The 27,972-nt window shown below is 40.9% G+C and overlaps 3 protein-coding genes and 2 non-coding genes across 5 annotated transcripts; 1 reads left to right on the forward strand and 4 right to left on the reverse strand.

The window, feature by feature from the left end:
• Positions 1-4,903: 4,903 nt before the first annotated feature.
• Positions 4,904-6,016, reverse strand: LOC141628491 (non-specific lipid transfer protein GPI-anchored 21-like). The gene is made up of 3 exons (XM_074441629.1): positions 5,572-6,016; positions 5,346-5,438; positions 4,904-5,226 (listed from the first exon to the last, which is right to left on the reverse strand). The coding sequence occupies exons 1-3, from the start codon at positions 5,918-5,920 to the stop codon at positions 5,039-5,041; spliced, it is 630 nt and encodes a 209-aa protein (XP_074297730.1). The 5' UTR covers positions 5,921-6,016; the 3' UTR covers positions 4,904-5,038.
• Positions 6,017-8,195: 2,179 nt separating this feature from the next.
• Positions 8,196-11,831, forward strand: LOC141634383 (uncharacterized). Its single transcript, XM_074446578.1, has 3 exons — positions 8,196-9,450; positions 10,203-11,452; positions 11,505-11,831. The coding sequence occupies exons 1-3, from the start codon at positions 8,196-8,198 to the stop codon at positions 11,829-11,831; spliced, it is 2,832 nt and encodes a 943-aa protein (XP_074302679.1).
• A 909-nt stretch (positions 11,832-12,740) lies between these two features.
• On the reverse strand, positions 12,741-15,519 carry LOC141634394 (MLO-like protein 15). The gene is made up of 13 exons (XM_074446586.1): positions 15,397-15,519; positions 15,239-15,296; positions 14,974-15,140; positions 14,783-14,899; positions 14,615-14,669; positions 14,369-14,454; positions 14,201-14,275; positions 14,043-14,131; positions 13,910-13,959; positions 13,730-13,770; positions 13,311-13,520; positions 13,155-13,222; positions 12,741-13,026 (listed from the first exon to the last, which is right to left on the reverse strand). The coding sequence occupies exons 1-13, from the start codon at positions 15,517-15,519 to the stop codon at positions 12,741-12,743; spliced, it is 1,425 nt and encodes a 474-aa protein (XP_074302687.1).
• Positions 15,520-15,963: 444 nt separating this feature from the next.
• Positions 15,964-16,045, reverse strand: TRNAS-GCU (transfer RNA serine (anticodon GCU)). The gene has a single exon. It is a non-coding gene; the product is annotated as a tRNA-Ser (tRNA).
• A 3,854-nt stretch (positions 16,046-19,899) lies between these two features.
• TRNAS-GCU (transfer RNA serine (anticodon GCU)) lies at positions 19,900-19,981 on the reverse strand. The gene has a single exon. It is a non-coding gene; the product is annotated as a tRNA-Ser (tRNA).
• Between the last annotated feature and the right edge of the window lie 7,991 nt (positions 19,982-27,972).

Consider the following 27,972-nt stretch of genomic DNA (forward strand, 5'->3'; position numbering starts at 1 on the left):
AAAAATCGTGTGCCCGTTTTTTTTTTCTCGTCGGGAATTAATAAGATTCAGCCAGTCACAGGAACACGGGTTGCACGAACACTTGGGAAGCAGATCATGTTCTATGATGGCGTCCCAGATTGTCGTCATTCTCCCGTAGTAATCCATTAAAGTCTCTGTCGGGCCTTGTCGACAGGCCAACAACTCTGCCTGAAGTTGGTACACACGGGCTTCATTGGTTTGGCATAACCGATTTTTGATGTCCTCCCATACTTGTTTGGCCTCCTGTCGAAGCGAGAGATCTGCCTGCGTACCGAGGGTGCGATTGTATTAAAGATCCATAAAGTGACAAGAGCATTTGTGGATTCCCAAGTTGCGTAGGAATCGGATGTAGCAAAGGGTTGCTAGATGACGCCGTTGATGAAGCCAAGTTTACCTTTGGCCATAAGAGCGAGGTAAAACGATCTTGACCAATCACCATAGTTAGTACCATTAAAAGTGACAGTAGAGATTGAACGGCCTGGATGCTCGACATGAACAACCGAGTGTGTGAAGAATTGGGTGGATTAATGACTTCGGAATTGGTCATAATAAATTGGATGAATTATGTAGAAAGGTAAACGGCAGAGGAAAAAAAATGGATTGGAAAATTAGTAAACCTAATCTCCTGATACCATGATAGAAGATTATGAATATTTAATGGGAAAAATGTTAATGTTGATTATCAGAATAATTGTGTAAATACAAAGGATGTTACTATACACAGGGGCGGATTCAGGCTGTAGATCTTTTGAACAAATAATTTGCCAAGTGCAAAATTATCACATCAGCTTCATTGTCACAGTGGTAATGGTTGTTGCCTTGATTCCACAACACGTCAAGAGTTTGATTCTCGTAGTAGTGGTTTTCTTTTTTGCCATTATTCTACATTTATTCATTGAGATTCTCTTTTGGAATACACCGTCTTAGGCTCTCAGCTATTAGCCTATTACCATACAACTTTCATAACACACTAAAATACTCATTCAAATTTTGACTATCATAATACTTTTTTTTTTTAAGGTATACTCCTTTTTGTATTTTTTATATGTCACCATATTTAATCTCTCCTTTTTAAATATGTAAGTAAATATCATAACATATAAAATATTACAGTTTTTTTTTGTTATGAATCAAGTAATATAATTATCATAATCTTCGCAAAGTACCTTTTATTAAATGAAAAGTTAGCTGTAATGGTCCGGGACCGGACCGGACCGGACCAAACTCTCTGGACCGAAGACCAAATAAGGGTTAAGAGGTGGACCGAGGACCGGACCATATTAATATTGGTCCGGTCCGGTCTGGACCACAAAAACACGTGGACCGGACCGGACAGGACCAAATGGACCAAATATTATTGTCATTGACCTATTTTACCATATAAAACTAGAACTCGAGAAGTTCGTAATAATCAAAATAAACAACATTATTTTCTTACGAGATTTAACTACATAATTACACATCTTATAATACGTGTAAACAAAGTAGAAAATAAAATCAATAATATTACAAATTTAAAAATTCTTTTATTACATAACTTCGGTCCATGGTCCGGTCCGCGGTCCATTCGGGTTGGTCCAGGACCGGACCGAAGACCAAAGTAGAGTAAATAGGTGGACCGTGGACCGGACCAAACAAAATTCGATCCGGTCTGGTCCGGACCAAATGGTCCGGTCCGGTCTGGTCTTTGGTCCGGACCACTGAGTGAACAGCCCTAGCTGTAAATTACACGACTTTAGTCATTTACACACATTTGTTTTTGAATGATCGATACTCCTATAAATCTATAACACCCTCCCTTTTTGTCATTTACACACCCTAGTTGAATATATGTAAGATATATTTTAATGAAGACGAAAACATAATAGTAATGAATAATGATGATAATTTCTAGTTATATTTTCAAACTAATAAACATACTACTTGTATAATCGTATACTCAGTGGTGGAGATGGGGCTAGCAGGCGGATGAAATTTTAGAAAGTTTTAATTAAATTTTTCAAAAACAATTCAAGGGTGTTTTATGAAATTAGTCGTTTGCCCCCCTAAAATTTTTCGCCGCCTAAGTTCAAATTTTGGCTCCGCCCCTACGTATAGTTAGCCCTAGATAGATTATATTTCTGGTTCCGCCCCTGACTATATATACAAAAGATATTGAGCAAATATTTACGGCAAAGAATATGGCAAATGATATGTATGGAATACGGGATATCTTATTTCCTGTTTTGGTGAAAGTAAACGTTGGAAGCAACGGCTCTTTGAGCAAGACTGAGTCTGTTGATTCCGCTAACATGACACAATGACAGTTCAGAACACAGTTCAGCAACAACTGGAGTGCATATCTTCTATTGTTACTGTCGGAGTAGCGTGCTCAAACCATTTACCACAATTTCGTAGGAGAATAGCCGAAGTCATAAGCAAGTTGCAGGTCGTTAAGGAGAGCCTTCTCATGGCCGCATATAGACGTGGTTGATACTTTATATACTAATATTTCTGCATTAATTTCCCATCTGTCTTCCTTTTACCGACGTCTTTAGTATCTTAATTGACTCTTCCTATACCGCAAGCTTAGTCGACTGGAGTGCATGATTGATGTGTTTTAACTTAATACTGCTAGTGTACGAGTTACTGTAACATACAGGTTGATCACACCCAAAACACGAGTTATCTAGGCTAAACTCGAGAACCAGTGTCTCTAAACAGTAGAACAATCAAAATAGAAGTAATCCACAGAAAACAGCTATATTTACAAAGCCACAAGACTAAACAATGTCAACAGTTCACAAATGTATGACCGTACTCAACGACCTTCAGTGTTGTTGCAAAACCTGTCGTTGCTATGAACTGATACATTTAAGAATCTACTGGACGAAAGAACTGATACCTAATGTGATAGAGAGGAGAGCTCCAAGGTTTCATGATCCTTGTTGATGATGAAACTTGAAAAGTGCCAAAATGGAAGCCTTTAAGAGGGGATGGCGGTGGAAATGAAGGAGCATCTGATAGCGGTGTTGAATGACTGTTATTAAATGAAGACGGAGCTGCTGCTGTTGGTGCTGCTGCTGGTGCTACTGATACAAAGCCTGCACACTCGTAACAAAAACTGAATTCATGCAGCCGAATGCAGTGATTTTGTATAGAAATAAACTGAAGGCCTGATCTGCAAACCGATAAAAAAAAGAGATATACCAGGAGAGGGCGAAATACAGTCCGAGTGATTCTGATATTCTTGTCCAGGGCTCACCATTGGAGACGGCGCCTTTACAGCTAGCCAAAGGTAAGAACAAGCGAGAAAAGAAAACGTGTTAAATCACTGAATTTAAATTTGTGAGTTTTTCGGAGATTTCATAATGCACACAGCACAATGCTATGAAGTGTAGTCGCAAGAACAAACAATACAAAGTGATTCGGATTTACGATCTAATAAACTCAATCTAACCTAATTCATCAGCTGAAGTACTTGATGCATAATTGGAAAATAAAAATCTTGAAAATCATGATTGAAAAATTCGCATAAATGCATACATTATCCATGAAATTCAAGATACGAAGTGCGAACTAATTGAAACAGAATAACTGATTGATAGATTCTCACAATAATCCACGTACATCATCATGAAATTGTAGCAATTCAAGTAATTAGAACCTCCGAAGCGAAGAACATCCCTAATTTTATCAATTGAATTACTAATACATTGCGGAATTAATAATTCATGAAACAAAACAAGAAAGACGATCATTCTAATTCACAAAATCAAACTAACTCGAGAGAAAAATCAACGATTATCAGCGAATTGCTTATTTCAGACGGAAATCAACAATTCATAAATAAAAAAGAAAGACGATTATTAATAATCCTATAATAAATTCGAATTAATTTGCCGGAAAAAAACAACGATGAAAAGCGAATTCGCAGCAAGAAACTAACATAACGACTAATTCGAGAGAAAAAACAACTATTATAAGCAAATTCGCAGCAAGAAACGGAAATAACGAGTAATTCAATAGAAAAAAAACGACTATAAACGAATTCGCAGTAAGAAATGAAAATAACGAGTAATTCGAGAAAACAAAGAATCTAAGGAAAAGAAGTAGAAACCTGAGCATAAGGATTGAAGAGTGAAATTATGGAAAAGAGTGAGATTATTGAGGTCAGGAACAAGCGGACAAACAGAAGAAAGAGAGAAGATTCTGGAGGAATTGAGAGGAAAACCGAAGATTGGAGGTTCATCGAAAAGCGAGCACAAGCAGGAGCGGTTTTCAGAGGCGAGGATTCCGGAGAATGCGTTGCAGCAGTCGGAAGAGACGGAGCAGGTGGAGTTGGTTTGGGGGATGGCAGTGTAAGGGAGGCATGGAGAAAAGGAGACTAGTTCGGTGGCGCAAGTAGCGGTTGTCGGTGTCGAGGAGCAAGGGAGGGGAGTGGCGGTGGCGGTTGCCGTAGCGGAATTGAGGATGATGATGATGATAAAGTAGATGAGGAATAATATGAAGAGTTCCATAGGGAGAGTTGTTGAGGAGAGATGTGTGGAGTTGTTGTGTAACGGTTTATGTATTTCAGAAGGGCGGGAAAATGGAAGTGTATGCTTAAGGTAGATATTTGTGTTTTTGGCCTTTTTTTTCTTATTTAATTTTTTTATTGTTTTATTATATTTTTATGTGTAACTGAAATTCGAAAGGCAATTTTGAATTTTTGACTACATGAGTTTAGAAATCTTTCTCGGAATGCTCGACTCAATAACTTTATCGGTTAAACTAGCTAACTGATATGTGTAATATAGGATAATTAGTCGTTCTGAATATCGGAGCAGCGTAAATGGAGTCGCTTATTGAACAACTAAAGCATGAGATATAGGTGGATACATGTGCATTGTTTCTCTAAATATTGTGCCACAAAAAAATTCACTACACACTGATATGAATAATAAAATCACACTAACAACAGCGAATTAATACAAAGACTAGCTCGAATAACTATATATAAATAATACAGTATAATCACAACTCTGTAAAGAATGATCTAAAAGTATTTTGCCATCATGAGGGCAGCTGAACATAAGAAGAGTAAAGGCGAAACACTGAGAGACGGTATAGCAGATGATGGTGTGAATGTGGAGCCTGTCCCTGTTGACGGTGTTGCTGGCACAGATCCAGCAGAAGTAGGTGTTGTATCCGAGACAGGCGCTTCAGTTTCAGGAATTGTGCTACCTGCATTGTTAAATTTTACTTGCATTGTTTAGTATTCACAGAGTACTGTATCTGCTGAATTTTATTTCAATTATGAATTAGAAAAGAAATCAACTGATTTGGAGTTAGATGGAGAATACCTGAAGGTCCAAGAGCGACCGCTGCTGCAGGAGAGGCAGATGGGCCGAAGGCGGCAGAAGGACCTGGAGCAGGAAGAGGAGCTCCAGGAGATGCTGAAACCCGAGAAAATTTGTTAGTAACTTAGTATAAGATCAACTAAAACCATTTTTTAAACTGACCCGACTCTTATTCGACCCAAGTAAGAATCATAGTAAGTGTTGGAAAAATTACTGTGCCAAAACTCACCTTTGCATTGGACAGGAACGCCAGGCTGCTTACAAGCCTTAGGAAGAGCGATAGCCAAAGTCCGGTTAAAAGGAATACGCAAAGGAACACCTCCGGTAACAATTTGGCAAAGACAACCGGTGCCATTGCTGGTAAGCATTCTCAAGGAATTGCAACAATCGGACGTGGGCGACCCTCCGGTGCCAGAACTACTAGTAAGGTAGTTAATACAAGGTGTAAAGCTTGTAAGCATAGATGATGTGCATGGTAGATTTGGTAGATTAGTAATTTGTCCATAAGTTGATGAATTAAGCAACATTAATGCCAAAGCCAAGCTTAGCAAACTAGTACCTTGCAAAAATTTCATCATTTTTTTTTTTTTTTGTGTTTTGACGATTGACGAGGAGTATCCCTTACCGACAGAGGAGACGTTTAATAATTTTGTGTGTTTAAGTTTAGGAATTGGTGATTTGAGTAAGGTTAGTGTGTAGGAATTTATAGTGTTTTTTTTGGGAGGAGTAAGGGAAAAGAGAGAATATTTGGTAGTTATAAAGTGGGTTAGGAGTTCAACTAAATTTAACTAATTTGAAAAAAAGGAGATCAAATTAGGTGAATTTAACGGCTTTTGAGGTATGCATTGATGTTGATTGCTTCATCATAATTTTTGTTGATTGGTTATCTACTCACGCAATACTTATATTGTTATCATTGCAAATTCTAACACGTACTGTTGAGGATGTAGCATACTGAACTACTAGGAATGAAATGACAGATCATAGACTATACATATGAGGTAGTACCTCTTATTATTTATTTTCTGAGTTTTATTGTAAAGTTTTTGAGTTCTATTTTAGTATAAAGTTTTTGAGCACATTTACTAAAATATTACACTAAAAAAATATAATATTGCTCAAAAACTATATTTATAAATGGTAATATGCTCAGAAAAAATGTATATATGCTCAAAAACTACAAGGTCTGAGCTACTACCTCAGATGCGTAATCTTTTTCTAATGAAATGAAGAATTGCGAGTGAATAGAGAGCTCCCTCTAGGTTTTCTCTCGAGAGGGTTTTTGAGTTCCTAGGAAAGCCTAGGGTTTCCCCTTGTTTTGACAAGGATTTCCACATAAAATTTCACAAAAAAACAACTACAATCATTCTCTTTTAAATCTACGTCTCATAAACAAGCCTATTTTTGCTTCTGTTGAATAAGGTGCTGAAGTATTTTCAATATGGAGGCACCAAACCCTAATACAAATTTTGATCTGAATAATAAATATGAAAGTCCTAATTCTGATTCGGAGGATGGCGGCGTTGGTGTGAAGGTCGCTTGGCTGGGTGCTGATGAGGATGGAATCGAAGGCGATAGTGGCTGTATTGTGGGTCGATTATGGACGGAAAGACATGTTAATTTGAATGCCCTAATCGATACTATGATAAGGTCATGGAAGGCGAAGGGTACAGTGATCGGAGAAGTTGTCGACAAACAACGGAAAATCGTTACTTTTGAATTCTCTTTGGTGGCAGATAAGAGGAAAGTTTTATCGGAACAACCATGGCACTTCGAAAAGCATCTCATGATTCTTACCGATCTACAAGGGGATGCTGTTCCCACTGAGATACCACTTTTCTTTTATTCTACGTGGGTTAGAATTTACGACCTGCCTGTTATGGGTAGGCAAAATAGAGAGAATGCGGTGAATATAGGAAATGCGATTGGGACGTTTGTTGATGTTGATATTTCTGTGAACCCGTCTATCAATCGTTCAATGAGATTACGAGTGATCCTAGATGTTCGTAAACCTCTAGTGGGTTCCATTACTATGCAGGGGAAGGGGAGTAAACAATGGAAAGTGAGGGTTAGCTATGAAAACCTGTCGTCATTGTTTTGTTATGTGTGTGGGAGGTTGGGTCACGGGGAGAAAGATTGTGGGGAGAGAACGGGACCAATTGGGGAAGGAAGAAAGTATGGAGACTGGTTGAAAGCCTCGCCATGGAAATTTGCGAGAAACAGTGGGTCGAATGATGAGAAAAACGCAAAAATTGGAAAAAAGCTGATGTTCGATGAGGATGAGAGGGCTGTTGAGGAGGAAAAGGAGATAGGGCGAATGGTCGAATTACTTCGTAGTGTCTCCATAGCTACAAATGATACGGCTACATCCAATACCAGAAGGGAAAAGAAAGGGGTTGAGAGGGAAGACGAAGTTTCATCGAATGCTTCGTCTACTGTTCGGCCCATGCCCGTGCAGCGGGGCAAGGGTGATACGGGGGTAGGGCCTGATCAGCATAGTCCTAAGGCGAGGAGGAAGACTATTAAGGTGAAGAGAGGCTGTCACAAAGCGGGGGAGAAGGTGAATAGCAGAACCGATATGGGAGCAGAGGTGAGTCGCAAAAGGAAGGGGCAGAGTTCATTGGGTGAAGAGACGATGGACATGACTGATGATGGGGGGCTTGCTAAGAAGAGAAGGGAGGAGGTGACTATTGATGTGGACACACGTATGTTAGTAGCGGTGACTGGCGAGGACTAGTGCCGCGAACAACAATGAAAATATTAAGTTGGAACTGTCAAGGGTTGGGCAATCCCTTGACGGTGGGGTCCCTCCGGGATTGGTTTTGGAGGGAGAGCCCAAACATTGTTTTCGTAATGGAAACAATGATGTGTACTAGAGATTTGACGAGGGTCCGTAATAGTTGTGGTTTTACCGATGGTTTATGTGTTAATAGTCGTGGTAGAGCCGGAGGTTTAGGCTTATGGTGGCGTGACATTAATGTTAATCTTATTTCTTTTTGCAATAATCATATTATGGTAGATGTTTTAGATGAGAATAATAGTCCTAAATGGAGGGCTGTTGGCATCTATGGTTGGCCGGAAACGAGTAATAAGCACAAGACATGGGACTTAATGAGAAGCCTTTGTAATTCTTCCAATATTCCGATTGCTTTCTTTGGCGATTTTAACGAGATTGTAAGTATGTCCGAGAAGCAGGGAGGGGCCATTCGGAGGGAGCGCCATATGGATGCTTTCCGCAGTGTCATTGATGATTGCGCTTTACATGATCATGGGTATAGGGGTAATATCTTTACCTGGCAGCGTGGCTTAACGGAGGAGACTATAGTGCGAGAGAGGCTGGATAGAACCTTGGTGACTACTGATTGGCAGGCTCTTTTTCCTAATATGATTGTCCAACATTTACCTATCTACTCTTCAGATCATGCTGCTATTTTGTTAAAGGAAGAAAGCGTGATTGATAGATGTCGGCGACGTAGAAAATTTAAATTCGAACCTTTTTGGATGGCGGACGAGCAATGCGAAGGAATTATTAACGAGGCTTGGAGGTATGGACCGAATAGGGATATTCCTGGGAGAGTCAAAAATTGTGCTATGGAATTATCGAATTGGGCCAGCCAAAATTTCGGAAATATTAAACGTCGTATTAGGGACAAAGAAACCGAGCTCGAACAGTGGCAGCGTCACCCTCCGTCGACGGATATGCTTGATAAATGTCGAGAAATTGTTGGGGAACTTGATGAACTACGAAGGCAAAATGAAACCTATTGGTACACTCGAGCTCGTAAATGTGAACTGCGGGATGGCGATAAAAATACAAGCTATTTTCACCATAAAGCTAAACAAAGAAAAAAACGAAATGCAATTGTTGGAATTGAAGACGCTAATGGTGAATGGTGTACCGAGGGATCTGCTATATCGAAGGTTATTGAAGATTATTTTGAGCAACTGTTTTGCACTTCAAATCCGTCTGATTTTGACGAAGGATTGTCCTGTATACCTCCTGTCATTACTTCAGATATGAACCAGCTTCTCGACAGCCCATTATGCGATGAGGAGATTAAAGAGGCGATGTTTTGTATGCACCCAAACAAGGCACCCGGTCCGGATGGTATGCACGCTATTTTTTATCAAAAGTATTGGAATATAGCCGGCCCCGATTTATGTACTTTTGTTCGAAATTGGTGGGAGGGAAGAGGCAGTATTGATGCAGTAAACTTGACGAATGTCGTGTTGATTCCGAAATGCTCTTCTCCAAAAAAAATTACGGAGTTACGTCCTATTAGTCTTTGTAACGTTGTGTACAAGCTTATTTCGAAGACAATGGCTAATCGACTAAAACCGTTGCTTAATGGTTTTATTACGGAAAATCAAAGTGCTTTTACTCCGAGGAGGCTCATAACGGACAATGCCTAAATAGCCTTTGAAACTTTTCATGCTATGAAACGAAGTGGGGAAGGACGTAACGGAAATATTGCTTTGAAGCTTGATATGAGTAAGGCATATGACCGGGTGGAATGGTGCTTTTTGGATGAAGTTATGAAAAAGATAGGGTTTTCATCGATGTGGAGGAATAGGGTTATGAACTGCGTGTCTACAGTGGCTCATTCTTTCCTCATAAATGGGCAGAATTCAAGGGTGGTGCGACCAAGTAGCGGGGGCTTCGACAAGGAGATCCGATATCTCCTTACTTATTTCTTATTTGTGGTGACGCCTTTTCGCACTTAATTAATGAGGCAGTAAATTTGGGGAAGCTTCACGGAGCTCGGGTGTGCCGAGGTGCTCCTAGGATTTCCCATCTTTTTTTCGCGGATGATAGTATACTTTTTGCTAGAGCTAATCAATCGGAATGTTCGACAATAGCTGAGATTATCAGTAAGTATGAACGAGCATCGGGACGGAAGATAAATTATTCCAAATCGGAAGTGGTGTTTAGCAAAAAAGTATCTACTAATGTGAGAATAAATCTGGTTGCTGCGCTAGGAGTACGAGAAGTTGAGAGACATGAAAAATATTTGGGGATTCCTACCATCATAGGGAGGTCAAAGAAAGCGGTCTTCTCGTGTTTAAAAGAGAGAGTGTGGAAGAAGGTGCAAGGATGGAAGAAGAAGTTATTATCGAAGCCGGGGAAGGAAGTGTTAATTAAAGCCGTTGCACAAGCTATACCGACTTACATGATGAGCCTTTTTGCTTTGCCGGAAGGTACCATTGATGAGATTCACATGACTATGGCTCGTTTTTGGTGGGGCTCGACTGAGACTCAAAGAAAAATTCATTGGTGGAAATGGGATAGACTTTGTCTACCGAAGAGCAAAGGTGGACTTGGGTTTAGAAATTTACGAGTGTTTAATCAAGCCCTCTTGGCTAAGCAGGTTTGGCGACTTTTGATGAACCCCGATACCTTGGCTGGGCGCGTAATGAAAGCTAGATATTTTAAGTCTTGCTCCATTCTCGAGGCAAGGAGGGGGCACGACCCAAGTTTTGTGTGGCGGAGTTTATGGGGAGCTAAATCCCTTCTTAAAGAGGGATTACAATGGAGAGTTGGGAATGGGGAATCGATTGGGGTATGGGAGGCGGCCTGGGTACCGGGCGAGCGTGGTGGTACCATTCCAAGTCCGAATATTGAGGCTGATCCGTCTTTACGTGTAGAAGCTTTTATCGATAAGGAGCAAGGCATTTGGAGGGATGATGAGCTGCGCCGTGTGCTCTTAGCGGAGGAGGTACGTTTGGTTCACAAAATACTCCTTAATAAAAACTTACCTCCTGACATTATGTATTGGTGGCCTAATAAGAGTGGTATTTATTCGGTTAAATCGGGGTATTGGCTTGGCATGGGTCCGCATTTGGAAGAGGTAGAGTTGGCTGGGCAAGTTGGGAATGACGGGCTGTGGAGACGTCTTTGGGGGCTTCCTATACCTCCAAAACTTATACATTTTTTGTGGCGAGCTTGCAACGGTACTCTCGCGGTCCGTGTAAATTTGAATAGACGGCATTGCTGTCCCAATAGTCACTGCGAATTCTGTGACGGGGCTGAGGAGACGGAACTTCATGCCTTATATCTTTGCCAATGGGCTAGCGTGCAATGGGCGATGAGTAGTTTTTCTGTCGATACGGTGAGTCTTTGCACCTTTGACCTCTTTTATTTGGTTATGTTGGATTTTGGAGCAACTCCATGGTGATGAGAAGGGGAATTTCCTGGCTATGGTGTGGGCAATATGGGCTATTCGCAACGCTCGTATTTTTGAGGATGAACAGAGGAATCCAGAGGTGACGGTGCTGGGCTTTATGCGACTGGTTCAAGAGTACAATGGGTATATGAAGCGGGTTGGAGGAGCAAATTGTCCGAGACAGGAAATAGGTGGGGTGCAATGGCTGAAGCCGGATGTGGGAGTGATAAAAATTAACACTGATGCGGCTGTCTTGGAGGATGGATCGGTGGGATTGGGGGTTGTGGCTCGAGACTGTCATGGGGGTATTGTTACTGGTGGCTAGCAAGAGGGTTCGTGCAGCGTGGGATGTTGATGTCGCTGAATCGAAAGCAATGGCTTATGGTCTCGAGTTGGCGTATAATAATGGCTTTACACAAGTCGTTATTGAGTCGGATGCCCTCAACGTGGTACGGGCTGTGAGTAAAAGAGTGGAGGTGCGGAGTCCGCTTAGTCTTTGTATCCAAGAAGTACAGGTTTTAGCTTCTAATCCAATTTGTCGCGGCTTCTGTCATATTAAGCGAAACGGTAATACGGTAGCACATTTGTGTGCAAGATTATGTGAGAATATAGGGGATGAACAAGTCTATGTAACCGATTTTCCTGAGGCCGTCCAAGTTGTGGCGGATATCAATTTAATATAAGTTCTCGCATTTTCCTTTTCAAAAAAAAAAACATACTGAACTACTCCTTTTCAACCACCCAAATTCTCATTATAGACCGGAGATATCCGTAAACGGGTCAAATAATATTCACCCACTTTAAGCATAACACAAGCAACAAGTTGTATGGTGGGGCCAAAAAATGTCATCATTTTAAGTACATTTGACTCGTCTTTCACTTTAGACGGATATATCCGTCTATAACGAGACTAATTGTTTCAACAATTATATTAAAGTTGGTCGTTTGTAAGACTATTGTACGGTATGGACTAAATACATACGGAGTATTATTCTTCAAAATACAAGGCGAATTTTAAGGAAAATATGACAAATCATTTCAGGCTCAAAACCATTTGATTTCGTATCTATAATCTGTGTCTCGAACTCGACTGTAGAAAACCTGAGGCTATACACTCCATTCTACGTCAAAAAGCATGGTTCTTCACCCATTTCCAAGGCTATACATACAAAGTATAATCAATTTCTTCAATGGGATATCTGACTTGCAGGGTTGCAGTTTACAGAAATGTCAGTTACTTTTCCTCTTCATTGGGCGTCTCGAGATCAACAGTCACTGCTGCAGTAGTATGTTCTGGAATCCTAGCACTGTGAGTAGCTGCAGCGCTATATCGGGCCATACCTTCTTTGTTGAATGAACTTCCCATCTTCAACGAAACAAAAAATACATCATTTTCGGTCTGCTTGTTACTGTATAACAGAGAATTAGAGAAATCGGAAAATTGGAAGGCGTGACTTACTTGAGTTACAATTGCATAGAGTGGTAGAAAGCTGAAATTGCAGAGGAACTGAACTACCAGCCTTGATGAAATAAATGAAAACCATAAGTTAGAGAAATCACAAAAACTTATATGCGTCAGTTTACACAATAAACCTCTAAGACCGTCTTATACAAGACTCGTGGTAGTGAAACATTGTAGAAATCTTACATGATAGCAATTCTTGCTATGGCAAATTTATAATTTCCCATGATACACGAATCAAACTTGAATTTCCACTGTGACATATCAAGTGCAGTATTTTTGTTAGTTTTGTTGGTATATTTTAATATTGAATAGATATATATTCTAGATGGGATCGCATACCAATGTCCAGAAGAAAATCGCAAACCCAAATGAGTTCATAAATAGAATGGCATGAATTGCCAAGAGCATAATCCTCGGCTTTCTGAACCAAAAGTAATCATCTGAAGGATGAAGTCGTATTTCTCCTACGATGACAGTATGTCTCTGAGCTACATAAGTCGCCAAATCCGTGATCACTTTCTCCAGTTTGGTGCCAATGACGAGTAAGATCTGTAACAAAACATATCGGATTAAAAATGTCGTTCAAACCTGCCTTCTGATCTTTATCTGATAAACTGTTGGTTTTTGTCAAGGTTCTTGAATTTTGGGTATTTATAATATATAACACCTTAACAGTGAAGCTGTGGTAAATCTTTTAAGCCTGTTTAGACTAATTTACAGATTTTCGCCTCCAAAATACGCGAATAGTTAGTACTTACAAGGAATGGGATGAATGAGAACCAAAAATATATATTCCAACCTGCATCAGGCATTAAACCTGTTAAAAATCCACTAAAACTGAACTTTGTCTTCTTTGGCTATACAAAAATTGTGATAAACCCTGGAGTTTACGACAGTAAAGTAATCGCAGTACATATACAGTCTGCAATAAAACTAACCTGCAACATTGAGGGATAAAGAAATTACAGCAAATACCCATAGGAACCAACTGCGAAAAGAAAAGGTGTAAGAGATGAGTTGATACTGTAAGTTGTATAGGAGGTATCATACTATCATAATTGTTTCGGATACCTTATGGATACGACTTCTTTAAAATCCGCTTCATATGCATATCGCACATATTTTTGAAAGTTAAACCTTTGATTTCCATTGCAATGTGCCTGAAAAAGCCGTATATTAGAACATTGCTGAAATAATCAATTCTAGTCTCAAAAAGTACTTCTATTTACCAAGATGAAGCCCATTCTCATTGCTTCATAATCCGCTTTTGTCACCACTCCTCCAAGATACTTGAAAAACGAATACTGAAAAGAAATCACAAGCGGTTTTGATGTCGGAACTAGTACTCTGATTACATTGACTGAACAGGAATCTGTAGTGAAATGTTATTTGCTTACCACATAATGTCGTTTTGCATTAACGCCATCAAACCGTTCCCTTATAAAAGTCAGAGATCTTGTTTCCATGATTTTTAGGCTCCTATCTGTATCATAAAACCCATCACAATAATAAGAAGCGCAGTCATTTTACTTTATTCCTCCGAAATCCAGAACCAAAGAAATGGAAAAAAAAAAAAAAAAAAAGGTTCTTTACAGCTATTTCATATAAATGAACATCAGGTGGAGATGTCGTAAAAGTACCACTTTCGAGGTCAATATGCTTTCTTAAAGATACTTCCCATTTCCGCCATAGACTTATCTACAAATTACAATTATCAGACAGAGGATTTATAACTAGGTATCATGATCATAACATGTTTACAGATGCAGACAACCCTGGTTTCTCAGAGTTGCATCGCGGTAAAAAGTTACCTTTGCCATGCCAAGAAGAACTGTCACTGTACAGTTGAGTGCGTGAGCAACGGCTAACATAAAGATAAGGTAATGAAGATCATGAAGCACTCCTATTGAGATGAGTGGAACCTCCCCCTGCAATGACAATTCAAATTAAATACTGGTGTCGACAGGAAATTAGTTTGGCGTGTAAGACAATTGAAGCGTACCTCTTTGCACATAGAGGTTCCATCGTCCTCAGCTAAATGACGGCCGCTAGTACTATCAGTATGACAAGGGAGCCACTTCAAGGACAACTCCTCTGGTATGCACCATTTCTTGGTTTTGTCTTGGATCAAAGCAAGCAATAGTGATACAAATCCCATTAACATCAATTCTGCAAGGGTCATTTTGTTAAACAGTTATGAGAGACGGATACGACAAATAAAGCAGACAGTGTGATGCTGAAATCATACTGTTTTAAATTATAATCACCTTCTTTGATTGTCTGCAATGCCTGTTTTAGAGGTTTCCTTTCCTTCCTTTTCAGTACCTGCAATTTTGTTAATACTTTCCTTTTCAGTACCTTCTTTGATTGTCTGTAAGGCCTGTTTTAGAAGTTTTAGCATGATGAAGAGAAGGAGAAGACTTACAGTTTCGAGGCATTTGAGAAGCCTTTCGATACCCCAAGAAATGGTAATAATAACAAAGACAACAGCTCCAATGATCCAAGTTGGTGTCGATTCGAATGACGAACCTCCTCCTCCTCCAGCCATTCTATTGTTGTGATTATTTTTTCCGATTGTTCATCAATTCTGCAGTTTGTTTTACTATGATTTTCTGCAATGAACTGTTATGCATTATAATGTTCTTATGTTACCTACAGGCTGGCTACATACAACGTGCGTCCCAGATTTCCCACAGCTGCTATGTCACCCTAGAAGAAAGGTTTAATTGGTCTACACTTACCAATTTCATATTTTAATACGACTTCAAATGTCGTTTTAACTTATACACATGATAACTTATACAGCTCATTTATAAGTTGTAACTATCACGACATGATATACATTTGATGCTAATGTGATCATTATTTTCTTTTTTTTTTGGTTCAAATAACGCACTATATGTTGTGGACTTGTGGGTTGAATCGAACCTCCAACCACACGAATGGCGTAAGAGAGCTCTCTTTCATTTTTTTTTAAATAAAAAAGAAAAAACGTCGCCTGAGAGATTCGAACTCTCGCGGGGAAACCCCATGTACTTAGCAGGCACACGCCTTAACCACTCGGCCAAAGCGACAATTTGATAATTATCTGAAGGGTACGTTTCTTATATTTTTTCGCATAAATCAAAGCAATTTTATTGTCTATTAACTATGTTCATGGAATCATGGTGATTGTAACTTAAACCATAATTTGTGGTCATTTATTGTTTAATATAAGCAGCCTTTTAAGTCTTGGTCTTCCTTTGAAAATTACGAGGACTCTATCACGACATTATATACATTTGATGCTAATAATGTGATCATTATTTTCTGAGTTATAGGTAAGATAAGGACCTAAACTTTCACCCTTTTTTCAGTTAAGGGACTATACTTCAAAAAATTCCAGTTAAGGAACTCATTACACCTTCCCTCAACTTCTCCGTCAATAACTCACAATCCAAATTATATACAGGCTATCTAAATTAACGACTTTAATTATATTCTCGCCAATTCACTTCTCACTCTTGTACGGTGATCTTGATGAACGCCAAGCATCTGAACATGTTTACCATGGTGAGCAGCCATTAAAGCTTACTAATTGCATTTTCAAATTTGCTCTCCCCTTGTTTTCCTCTTTTTTTTTTACCATAATCAACAAGATAATAGCAAAACGCTGCATCTTCATTTTACGACATCGTCGCGACGGTACCAAAACAGCCAAAAATAGTATCATTTGTGTTACCCGTCATCGATCTACAATAACGGAGTGCTCTATTGAGTGCATAAAATTTAAATCATTTTCATCCAAAGCTATTATAACATTGTTTCATCACCTCTTTTTCTTGCATTAATGGAGTCTCTTGATCTTGTTTTATTGATGTACCTGGAGTTGTGTCACTTCCCACTATCCTGCCTCTTCTCCATTTCATACTGTTTTTGTGTGACTTTAATTTTGGTTAAATCTTTTTTTTTTTTGTGAAGGTTTGGGTTGTTTGTTATAATAGATTATGTGACGGGTTAAATATTACCAACATTGTAGACTAGACAAAAAGTAAAATATATAGGGAATTACAAATCATTTGTCTTTATCCTCTCATATGAGTTTTATTTGACCCGTTACAAGCTTGTGACGGATATCGGCCATCACAAATGAGAATTTGTGTTCCTTAATAATATAGATGGCATGAATATTATTAAAAAAGTGTTTCCAGCAAATAGCAGTGACTTGTCAATCTATTATGTTAATGGCAAAGTTGACGGAAAGTGTAATGAGTCTCTTAATTGGATTTTTTTGAAGTATAATCCCTTAACTGGAAAAAGGGTGAAAGTTAGGGTCCTTCTTATATGTTGCGGGTGGAAAGTGTGATGAAACGAATAATTGCTATGCTTTCAAAGCAGATATGAGTAAGGCGTACGATCGAGTACGATGGGACTTCCTAAGGGAGGTTTTAATAAAAGTTGGGTTGCCAAGTCGTCTCATAAAGCTCATCATGAATTGCGTTACCACTGTCTCTTACCAGATTCTGTTTAATGGAGGGCCTTTAAAACTATTCAAACCTAAGTGTGGACTTCGACAAGGGGACCCTTTGACTCCTTATTTATTTGTTTTATGTATGGAAGTTCTGTCATGGAAGATTATCCGAGCACAGGAAAGCGGGATGATCAAGGGGATTAGTTTGTGTCGTGGTGAGGAGCCTTTGTCTCATCTTTTCTTTGCGGATGATGCAGTTTTCTTCCTTCGTGACACAAGTAATTCTACCAAGCACTTAAGGGATATTATTGATGGCTATTGCAAGATCTCGGGCCAAGTGATGAATGAGGACAAATCAGGAATCCAGTTTAGCCCAAGTACGACTCTTGCTAAGGCAAGGCGTGGGTTGAGGCTTTTGAACATCAAAGCCAATAAGGGTTTAGGGAAGTACCTTGGTTTACTGACTGACATTCAAGGTTCAAAAAAGGAAATTTTTAAGGGCATGGTGGAAAGTGTGATGAAACGAATCTCATCTTGGAATGGCATTTTCTTATCACCTGCGGGAAGACTGGCCTTAATTTCTTCTGTCCTATCCAACCTCTCCATTTACTTTCTATCGGTTTTTAAAATACCGGTAAGTGTGACTAATAAGGTGAATTCTTTACTGTCACATTTTTGGTGGGCGGGAAGAAGACAAGGGAAGCCTATCCATTGGTGTAGTGGACGTTTCCTTAGTTTACCAAAAACAAAGGGTGGCCTTGGGATTCGTAATATTGAATGTTTAAATCAAGCAATGTTAGCCAAGCATGGGTGGAGGATTTTGTATGGAGACAACAGCTATTTCACAAAAATCTACCGGAAAAAACTACTCCAAAATGGTAAGGTGGGGGATAATTTTCCTGTTGTGCAACGACAAAATTTTTCATGGGGAGCGAAAAGTGTTCTACATGGGTTACTTTTTCTGAGACAGCATATGGGATGGAAGCCGGGAGTAGGATCGCAGTTAAATGTCTGGACTAGTAGATGGGTGGAGGGGGAGTTCCCAGAACCTAGCCATAATATTCTAGGTCTTGACTCAGTGGATTTGAGAAATTTACGGGTACATGAGCTTACAACAAGGAGCCACAATGGAGGAGATGTGGTTTGGAATGAGAACTTAGTCCATCATCTATTTGAGGAGGAGTGTGCTACTAACGTTTTAGCCAAGCCAATTTGCGTATCACAAGTGAGGGATGAGGTTTATTGGTTGCATTCTCTGGACGGCAAGTATAGTGTAAAGAGTGGGTATGGGGTACTTCTTGAGGATTATATGGCCAGAAAAGGAACAACTAAAGATAAAGTGAGGATCTCTGAGACGGTGCGTCTCTTTTGTAAAAGAACTTTATGGGGACTCTCGGGACCACAATCATGGAAAATCCTTCTATGGCGAATTCTGACGGACACCTTGTCAGTTGGGTATAATTTTTCGAAAAGGGGTATTGTGATGGATACTTCGTGTAAGTTGTGTAAGTCCGATTTACTTGTCATGGAAACAATGGAACACTTGTTTCGAGACTGTCCTGTGTCTCGTAGGTTGTGGGCTAGCTCTGAGTGTGGTATTCGTACTAGTATGGCTTCGTTTATGCGTATTGACCATTGGATTATTGGCTGGATCTCATTTTTGAAGAACTTGCAGGATGCGGAAATGAGGCTAATTCGGTTTTTGGCAATGATTTGGTGCCTGTGGAGCATTCGGAACCGGGTCCTGTTTCATGAACTTGATTTTCATCCCATTGGTTTTTTTAATTTATGGGCACAAATTGTGGGTACGGCGGATCAGGTCAGTAACAGGGCTAAAAAGGAAATTGGCACGGGAGACAGCAATATAAACTCGTCACAACAGGAGAGCTTTCTATGGATTCGTGAAAGTAATCCTTGCTGCCTTGTAGGTGAGATAAGACATTGTGATGTTGTTCGGGTGATGGTTGATGCGGGTTGGAGAGGGAAGGATATTGCGGGCGTGGGTTGGGTCACTTTGTCGGCAACTGGTGATCAACTAATGACAGCTGAGGTAAGAATTATCTGAACCGCTCTATGAGCGGAAGGGTTGGGAGTGCGAATGGTTATTCGGTGGGCGCATGACCATGGTATTCGGCACTTGATGATCTCGTCTGATTGCTTAGGGCTTGTTTGCCAACTGGCGGGACTTGACCGTCCTCACCACCAAATTAAGGCGGTTCTGGCCGACATCCAGTCTTTCTTTCCTTTCTTTCATTGTTTAGCTATTAGTTACATTCCTAGATCTTTTAATAATGTTGCTCATAGCCTTGCGGCCTTGCGTGTAAGGCTATGACTCCTTAGCTAGGTACGCCTTCTTTTACAGCTGCCAAAAAAAAAAAAAAAAAAAAAAAAAAAAAAAAAAAAATCATATGTTGCGGGTAAGAATCGAACTTCCAACCGAGCTCTCTTTTGTTTTTTTAAAAATGAAAAAGGAAAAAACGTCGCCTGAGAGATTCGAACTCTCGCGGGGAAACCCCATGTACTTAGCAGGCACACGCCTTAACCACTCGGCCAAAGCGACAATGTGAGAATTTTCTTAATTGTCTTGTATTTGATCTAAAACATCAAGCAATTTTATTGTCCGTAACTATGTTCATGGAATATTGGAATCATGATGATTGTAACTTAAATCATAATTTGTCCAACGAAATTAAGAATCCTGGTCATTTATTGTTTAATATAATCAGCCTTTTTAAGTCTTGGTCTTCCTTTGAAAATTCCGAGGACTCGTAAATGAGGAAGTTTAGATAGGACATGTTTACGACGTGAGATCAACTATGAATGTGTTTTAATTTTCTTACAGTCAACATGTATTGACGGATCGGGTAAATCACAATGATTGTGAGGATTTGAACTACTCATGACCTGTAATTGGTAATTTTGTTACTAAATTTTTTTGGCAGGGGATTTGATATTTTGTGCCACTCGTTAACAGTCCAGTTTTTAACAAGTCAGATTTCCTAATTGGACTCAATCAGACAATTTATTCAGAAATTTATAAAAGTGCAAGTTTTATTGACAATCTGACAAACCATTTAATCAGTAAATTTAGAATGTAGGCAGAAATTGTTTCTATGATCTGTAAAATATCAATTTCTCGACACCTGCATACACGAATCAAGACGGCCCATTTATTTTACGCCATAAAAGTTAAAACATAGTTCTTCATATCTGCAACATAGTTTGTCCTTAGATACATCACGTTTACTTTGATGAATAATAACTAACCAGTTTAATTAAATACCAGTCGTTGCCTATTTGCCTCTCCTATTCGTCGGTCATCTAAAGCTCACGTCACCGCTGGACCAATGTCTGCAATCCTTTCGCTGTCAGTAGCCGCCCTGCTATATAGGGACATACCCTCTTTGTTAACTGAGCTTCCCATCTTCAATGAAACGCAAAACAGAACATCAATTTCTGTCTGGTTATTACTGAAATACATATAATAAGAGAATTACGGAAACTGGTAAATTGCATAGAGTGGTAAAGAGCTGAAACTGCAGAAGAACTGAACAGCCAGCCTTAAAGAGGTAAATGAAAACCCAAGAGTTAGAGAAATCACCAAAACTTGTATGAATCGGTTTACAACTGAGACCGTCTTATGCCAGAATCATGGCAGAAAAACGATCAGTGCTTACATTACGGCAAACCTTGCAAGGGCTAATTTAGGATTTCCCATTATGCAAGAGTCGAACTTGAATTTCAACTGTAACATATAAATTGCAATGTTTTCGTAAGCTTTGGAAGTAATAATATTAGTACTTTGAGGCGGGGGATCTCATACCAGTGTCCAGAAGAAAACTGCAAACCCAAATGAGTTCATAAATAGGATGGCATGAATTGCCAAGTGTTAAATTCAACAACGGGCCGGACCGCACCCAAACGGAGGAGAAAGAGTCCACAACGCAAGCCCGAGAGGGTTCCACTCTAAAACCAATTGGCAATAGAGGGACCCTTGCCTTATAAAGTGGTAATTCTTCTCCTCTTTTATCAATGTGGGACTTTGGGTTTCTTCACACTCCCCCTAAAGTGGTAATTCTTCTCCTCTTTTATCAATGTGAGTCTTTTATCAATGTGGGACAACCCTCACATGTGGGACTTTGGGTTTCTTCACACTTCCTCTCACATGTGAGGCCCACTTTTCACACCAGAACAAATTCAACTGAGCAACTTTGCTCGTCCGTCTGCAAACTTTGGCCCATGAAACCCAGGTCTTTAGCTATGGGCTCTGATACCATGTTAAATTCAACAACGGGTCTGGGCCGCACCCAAACGGAGGAGAAAGAGTCCACAACGCAGGCCCGAGAGGATTCCACTCTAAAACCAATTGGCAATAGAGGGAGTAGCCCCTTGCCTTATAAAGTGGTAATTCTTCTCCTCTTTTATCAATGTGGACAACCCTCACATGTAGGACTTTTGATTTCTTCACACCAAGAGTAAAATCCTCGGCTTTTGGAACCAGAAGTGCTCATCCGAAGGTTTAAGTTCTATTTCTCCTACAATGGCAGTATGTCTTGAAGCCACATATTTAGCCAAATCCGTGATCACTTTCTCCAGTTTCGTGCCAACTATTAACAATATCTTACCATGATAAAATCTCCAGCTCACAATCCCATCAATTAAGCTAGCATATCCTTGTAAATATAGCAACCTTATAATCTTGTAAATCAATTAGCTAATTACATAGGCTCCTCTCCTTTTTTAGATGTACATTGGCACTATAAATACCCTGTACCTTTCAGTCATCAATACACTTTTCATTCTTCTCAAAATCTTACTGTATTATATGGTATCCACGAGTCAACAGCGATCCAACCTTCTCAAACCAAAACGCACCACCTTTAAACGCTCCAAACACCATCTCTCTCACCCGACTTCAATCATGACTAACAACCAAACTGATTCAATGATTCCGAACCCGCATGATGCCGCACAACCTCTTACGGCACCAAATCTCAACCATGTAGTAAAGCTAAACTCTCATAACTATACTACATGGAGATTCCAATTAACCAACATCTTGTTTGGTCTTAGCCTACTAGGCTTCATCGACGGTAGCAACCCCGCTCCTGCCGCCACCCTCGATGCTGCCAAACCAGAAACCCCAAACCCGGCCCATATGTCTTGGTTAAAGCAAGACGGGCTCATACTCGGTGCCCTTATGGGCACTATAACCGCTGCCCTCCAAACCTTGATAGTTAGGGCAAAAACGGTGAAGGAAGCGTGGGACATACTTGCCCACACCTACGCTAATCCTTCGCGAATTCACATTCAACAAATCAAAACCAAATTTGATTCGATCTCTAAAACCACGGATCAAACAATTACCGAGTACATTCACTCGATAAAATCATGTGTTGATCAACTTGCCCTTATGGGCAAGATAATAGACCCTGAAGATGTAATCTCACGAGTTCTTAATGGACTCGATTACGAACTATACAAATCCGTCATTGACCAAGTCCGAAATCGTGACACACCAATTGTAATACTCCGTATTTATGGTCTTGGGGGTACTCTATCGAGTAGCCCTTACTCTGTCGAGTAAGGGTGTGTCGCAGAATAAAACAGTTTCTGACCTGTTGGGTACTCGATCGAGTAGCTGGGGCACTCGATCGAGTAGGGGGGTACTCGATCGAGTACCTTGGGTACTCGATCGAGTGTCCGGTTTATCGGGGGTTTTCTCGGGTTTTGTTAATTACGCGATTAAGGTATATAAACATATTCGTCTTTGTTTTAAAACACTTTTACCAAAACCTAAAACCTGTTTAAGAGAGAAAGCAGTCAGTCATCTTCCTAATCGCGTCCTTAACAATTCCCGGAGATCAGACGGTCGGATTGCATCGTAGTTTGTGTCGTTGGATTCGTTGCGTCGAGGGTAAGCTTCTAGCATAATTTTTATAACGTTTTGTTAAGATTAGTGAAACCCTAATTTTAGTAATTGGGGGTTTTTGAGAATAAGTGATTGAATAGTAGTATTCGTATGTTTATGTTAGGAGGAGAGTTCATAGAGGAAGCGTTTTGAGACAGCTGTAGATTCCGTCTGCTTGTGTGCTTTCCGGGTAGGATTTCTACTCGCATTAGTCCCATAATGGGATATTGGTGATGTCTTTGTAATTAGTTAATTGATTCGTTGATTGTAATTGTGTTTGTGATTGTGGTTGTGTTGTTGATGGTTCTCGAGATGCGTTCTCGGCTGAGTGGGGTCACTTGCGGGAGTGATCTCACGCCCTAGTTTCGCCCTTAGTGGAACCCGCCACGAAAGGGGATGTGCACATTAATGGACGGGGTTATCGCTCGTACGATGAGCGGGGCTTAGGTGGGAACGGCTGCGGTCCCCCATCGGTGGTGGGTCCAAAGTGGACGATCGATGATTGAGACGGTTGGTTGGATGGATGTGTGTGTGTGTGGCGATTCAAATTTTGTCTGCTTGTATTATTATTGTTATCTGTTTGATTGTGTGATTAGTGCGACCCGGTGTTGTTTTGAAAACTGCGGTGATCCATTCGGGGATGGTGAGCAGATATTGAGCGGTATAGAGATGATACGGGATAGTGGGATGGCCACGACGTGACGATAGAGTCTTCCGCTCGTAGTTTAGTTTTATTTACATTTCGATTTGATAGACAGTTTGAATAATGTATCTTACTATCAGTTTGGGTTTCAAGGATTGTATTCATGCACTAAACGATTGATAATAAATGTTGTTTCTTTATTGTTGTTTGATTATCATACCTCGGGCAACCGAGATGGTGATGTCTCCATACCCGAGTGGTCCTGGTAAGGCACTTGGAGTATGGGGGTGTTACAAATGGTATCGGAGCGACGATCCTGAAACCTGTAACCAATGAACTTAATGAACATAGGGAGTCAATTAAAATGAACCCGGGGTAAAAATTGTAGGAGCTAGTGCAAAGGCTTGGGAGACGTCCTAAAGTCGCAAGGGGTCGCCCTACAATTTTGAACCGGTCACGTGGGGGAAAATGTGTTTGAGTCATGTGTGTGCTTAGTAACTTGTGCAACAAAGTGATGAATGTGTTGATTGTTTGGTGTTGAAATAGGAAGTTGAGCATGTGAAAGGAAATAATGATATGTGGAACATATTAATGAGATGATAACATGTTGGATGTTTATAATGTGGCTTTAATAGCATGATGAATTGATCTTATCGATGGTAGCGTAGATGCGTAGCATATTTACTTTGTTATCATGTGATTTTATAAAGTAGGCATGTTAGTATACGAATAACATGCGGGTAGCTTGTACGTATTTGGGGGTACTTGATCGAGTGAGACTAACTCGATCGGATGGGTTTTTGGCGGTTTTGAATCCAGAATCGAGTTTTGGGGCACTCGATCGAGTAACTAGGGGTACTCGATCGAGTAGGGGGTCACTCGATCGAGTAGCCTAGATACTCGATCGAGTGGGTTAGAGATCAGAAGGTCTGTTTAGTTCTGGAGTTTGGGTACTCGATCGAGTACATAGTGGCACTCGATCGAGTAGCCGGTTACTCGATCGAGTGGGTTTGGATACTCGATCGAGTAGGTCTTTGGGCAACGCGTGTTCGTGTTTCAAGTTTAGTACGCGTGTTTATGTTTATCCCTTTCTTCTATAGCTTCAAGATGCCGCCCAAGAGAAATGCCTTGTACGCGAGAGCTGAGCTTATGACTACGGATGACATCGTTAAGATGTTGGAACACCAAGACGCTCTTACGGAGACCCTGAAGAGAGTGAATGAAGACAAGGATAAGAGCAAGGAGAAGGAGGTTGACCATGCTAAAGTCAGCCTCTATATCGCGAGGTTTAACCCGAAGGAGTACAAGGGGGTTGAGGAGCCTAACCACCTTGATAGTTGGTCGAGGGAGATGGAGAACATACTAGACTTAGTTCGTTGTCCCGATGAGATGAGGGTGGATCAAGCTGCATTTTATCCGAGGGAGGCGGCTGGCAAGTGGTGGGACTCGGTGAAAGTGAGTGCCAAGGAGTTATATACCAACCAGGGGTTACCTGCTATACCTTGGGAGGAGTTTCGTAGGGCGGTGAGGAAGGAGTTCGTGCCAGAGCATGTGAGGAGTAAGTTGAGGGAAGAGTTCGACAAGTTTAAGATGACTTTGAGATGTACGTGGTGAATACTACAGACAGTTCAATGAGAAATCCAGATATCGAGGACATGGGTTTGAGTGAGGAGAATCTTGCTTTGAGGTTTGAGAGAGGGCTAACCACGACAATCATGGATAAGTTACCCGTGGGAGTCCTTACTGATGTGAAGGAAGCATATGAGAGGGCCGGGAGAGCCGAGAGGCTAGTGGAGATGGCTAAGGAGAGGTCGAGGTGGAGAGAAGAGGAAGTCTCGAGAGAGCGAGGGTGGTGGGTCTAATTTCAAGAAAGGCAACCACAATCGTCTAAGGGGTTTTCCGGGTCCGGGTTTAGTCTTTGGAGCATCCTTTGGGAGAGGTCGTGGAAGTGTGAGCAACAGCTGGGGAGTGACCTGCTTTGGATGTGGCGGCGTAGGCCACAAGAGGCATGAGTGCACAAGTGCACCGGGATCTTTCCAGAGACCTGCGCAGAGCTTCGCGAGCAAAGACCGGCGGGATCATGGCCAAACCGTGGAGGTCGAGCTACCAGAGTGGAGGCAACCGCAACGGCGGTAATTCTTATCGGAAGACACCGATGAACAACAACAACAATCAAGGGTCGGGTGCTAAGCCGACCGCATCGCCAAGATCTTGTCCGGGAGGTGGGCGAAGTCAAGTGGCAAGTGTTCATGATGGACAAGAAAGTGAGGAGGACGAGCACGTTATCACGGTACATTTCTTGTTAATGGCGTTCCTACGTTTGTTTTGTTTGATTCGGGGCTTCTCTCGATCGTTTGTGTCTTCGAGTCATGTAAAGCGATTGGGTTTGCGAGTATATGAGTCCGTTAGGGAGCAAGTTTTCATACCTTCGGGTGAGTCCGTATCGTGTGGGAGGTTGTTTAGAGATGTATCTTTGATAGTTGGGCAAGTCGACTTTCCTGTAGACTTGCTAGAGTTTCCTTTTAATGGTTTTGAGATGATAGTTGGGATGGATTGGTTAGGAAAGTATAAGGCTAAGATAGACTGTCATCAAAAGAAAGTGTCCCTACGAGGTCCTAAGGGAGTTAGTGTGTCTTACCGTGGGTTTCTAGTCAAACCCAAAGTTAAGTTGATTGCAGCTGTCGCTTTGAAGTCGTATCTGAGGAAGGGATGTCCTCTGATTTTGTGCCATGTGAGAGATGATCGGATAGAGAGCCCGGCAGTTGAAGAGATACCAGTGGTGGGAGAGTATGCAGATGTCTTTCCGAGAGGAGATTAAAGGGGTTGCCACCGCAGAGGGAGATAGATTTCACCGTTGAGTTGAAGCCAGGGACGGGGCCAATCTCTAAGGCACCATACCGTATGGGTCCTAAGGAGATGGAAGAGCTCAAGAAGCAGTTGGATGAGTTGATAGAGAAGGGATACATTAGACCAAGTGTATCGCCTTGGGGAGCACCAGTTCTTTTCGTGAAGAAGAAGGATGGAACTTTGAGGTTATGCATAGATTACCGGAGTCGAACCGTGTGACGATAAAGAATAAGTATCCTTTGCCAAGGATAGATGACCTGTTTGATCAGTTGAGTGGTGCAACGGTCTTTTCTAAGATCGATTTGAGGTCAGGGTACCATCAGGTGAAGATTAGAGATGTGGACATACCGAAGACAGCCTTCACGTCGAGGTATGGCCACTATGAGTATGTGGTGATGCCGTTTGGGTTGTCCAATGCGCCGGCAGTGTTTATGGATTTGATGAATAGGATCTTTAGACAGTACTTGGACCAGTTCGTGGTGGTGTTTATCGATGATATCTTAGTCTACTCAAAGACTAAGGAGGAGCATGAGGAGCATCTGAGGATCGTGTTGCAGACGTTGAGAGATCATGAGTTGTATGCTAAGTTGTCCAAGTGTGAGTTTTGGTTGGAGAAAGTTGCTTTTCTGGGGCATGTAATCTCTAAAGATGGGGTAGCTGTGGATCCGGCGAAGATTGAGGCAGTAACTAAGTGGGAAGCACCGAAGAATGTTGCTGAGGTGAGGAGTTTCTTGGGTTTAGCTGGATACTACAGACGGTTCGTGAAAGATTTCTCCAAGATAGCTAGACCGATGACGGCGTTGATGAGGAAAGAGAACAGGTTTCGTTGGGATGAGAATTGTGAGAAGGCGTTCCAAACATTAAAGGAGCGTTTGACCACAGCTCCTGTCCTAGCATTGCCTGAAGGAAGCGAGAATTTCGAGGTGTTTACGGATGCCTCGAAGAATGGGTTGGGATGTGTGTTGATGCAGAATGGTAAAGTGATCGCCTATGCTTCTAGGCAGTTGAAGCCTTATGAGGAGAACTACCCTACTCATGACCTGGAGTTGGGTGCAGTGGTGTTTGCTCTCAAGATTTGGAGACACTACCTTTATGGAGCAATCTTTAAGGTATTTTCTGATCACAAGAGTCTCAAGTACATCTTCACGCA

This window comes from Silene latifolia, chromosome 2, assembly GCF_048544455.1.
Source record: "Silene latifolia isolate original U9 population chromosome 2, ASM4854445v1, whole genome shotgun sequence".
Classification (NCBI taxonomy): domain Eukaryota; kingdom Viridiplantae; phylum Streptophyta; class Magnoliopsida; order Caryophyllales; family Caryophyllaceae; genus Silene; species Silene latifolia.

Bases quoted from the DNA above. Each gene is read 5' to 3' on its own strand.
- LOC141634394 (XM_074446586.1), bottom strand. From the start codon at position 15,519: ATGGCTGGAGGAGGAGGAGGTTCGTCATTCGAATCGACACCAACTTGG. The intron at 13,960-14,042 runs GTATCCGAAACA...TTCTTTTCGCAG, and splicing joins AAAGAAGTCGTATCCATAAG to TTGGTTCCTATGGGTATTTG. The intron at 13,521-13,729 runs GTAAGTACTAAC...GTTTTGTTACAG, and splicing joins TCTCATTCATCCCATTCCTT to ATCTTACTCGTCATTGGCAC.
- LOC141634383 (XM_074446578.1), top strand. From the start codon at position 8,196: ATGGAAACAATGATGTGTACTAGAGATTTGACGAGGGTCCGTAATAGT. The intron at 9,451-10,202 runs GTATGCACGCTA...GTTCGACAATAG, and splicing joins CAAGGCACCCGGTCCGGATG to CTGAGATTATCAGTAAGTAT. The intron at 11,453-11,504 runs GTGAGTCTTTGC...TGGATTTTGGAG, and splicing joins GTAGTTTTTCTGTCGATACG to CAACTCCATGGTGATGAGAA.
- LOC141628491 (XM_074441629.1), bottom strand. From the start codon at position 5,920: ATGATGAAATTTTTGCAAGGTACTAGTTTGCTAAGCTTGGCTTTGGCA. The intron at 5,439-5,571 runs GTGAGTTTTGGC...CTCGGGTTTCAG, and splicing joins CGTTCCTGTCCAATGCAAAG to CATCTCCTGGAGCTCCTCTT. The intron at 5,227-5,345 runs GTATTCTCCATC...TTAACAATGCAG, and splicing joins GGTCGCTCTTGGACCTTCAG to GTAGCACAATTCCTGAAACT.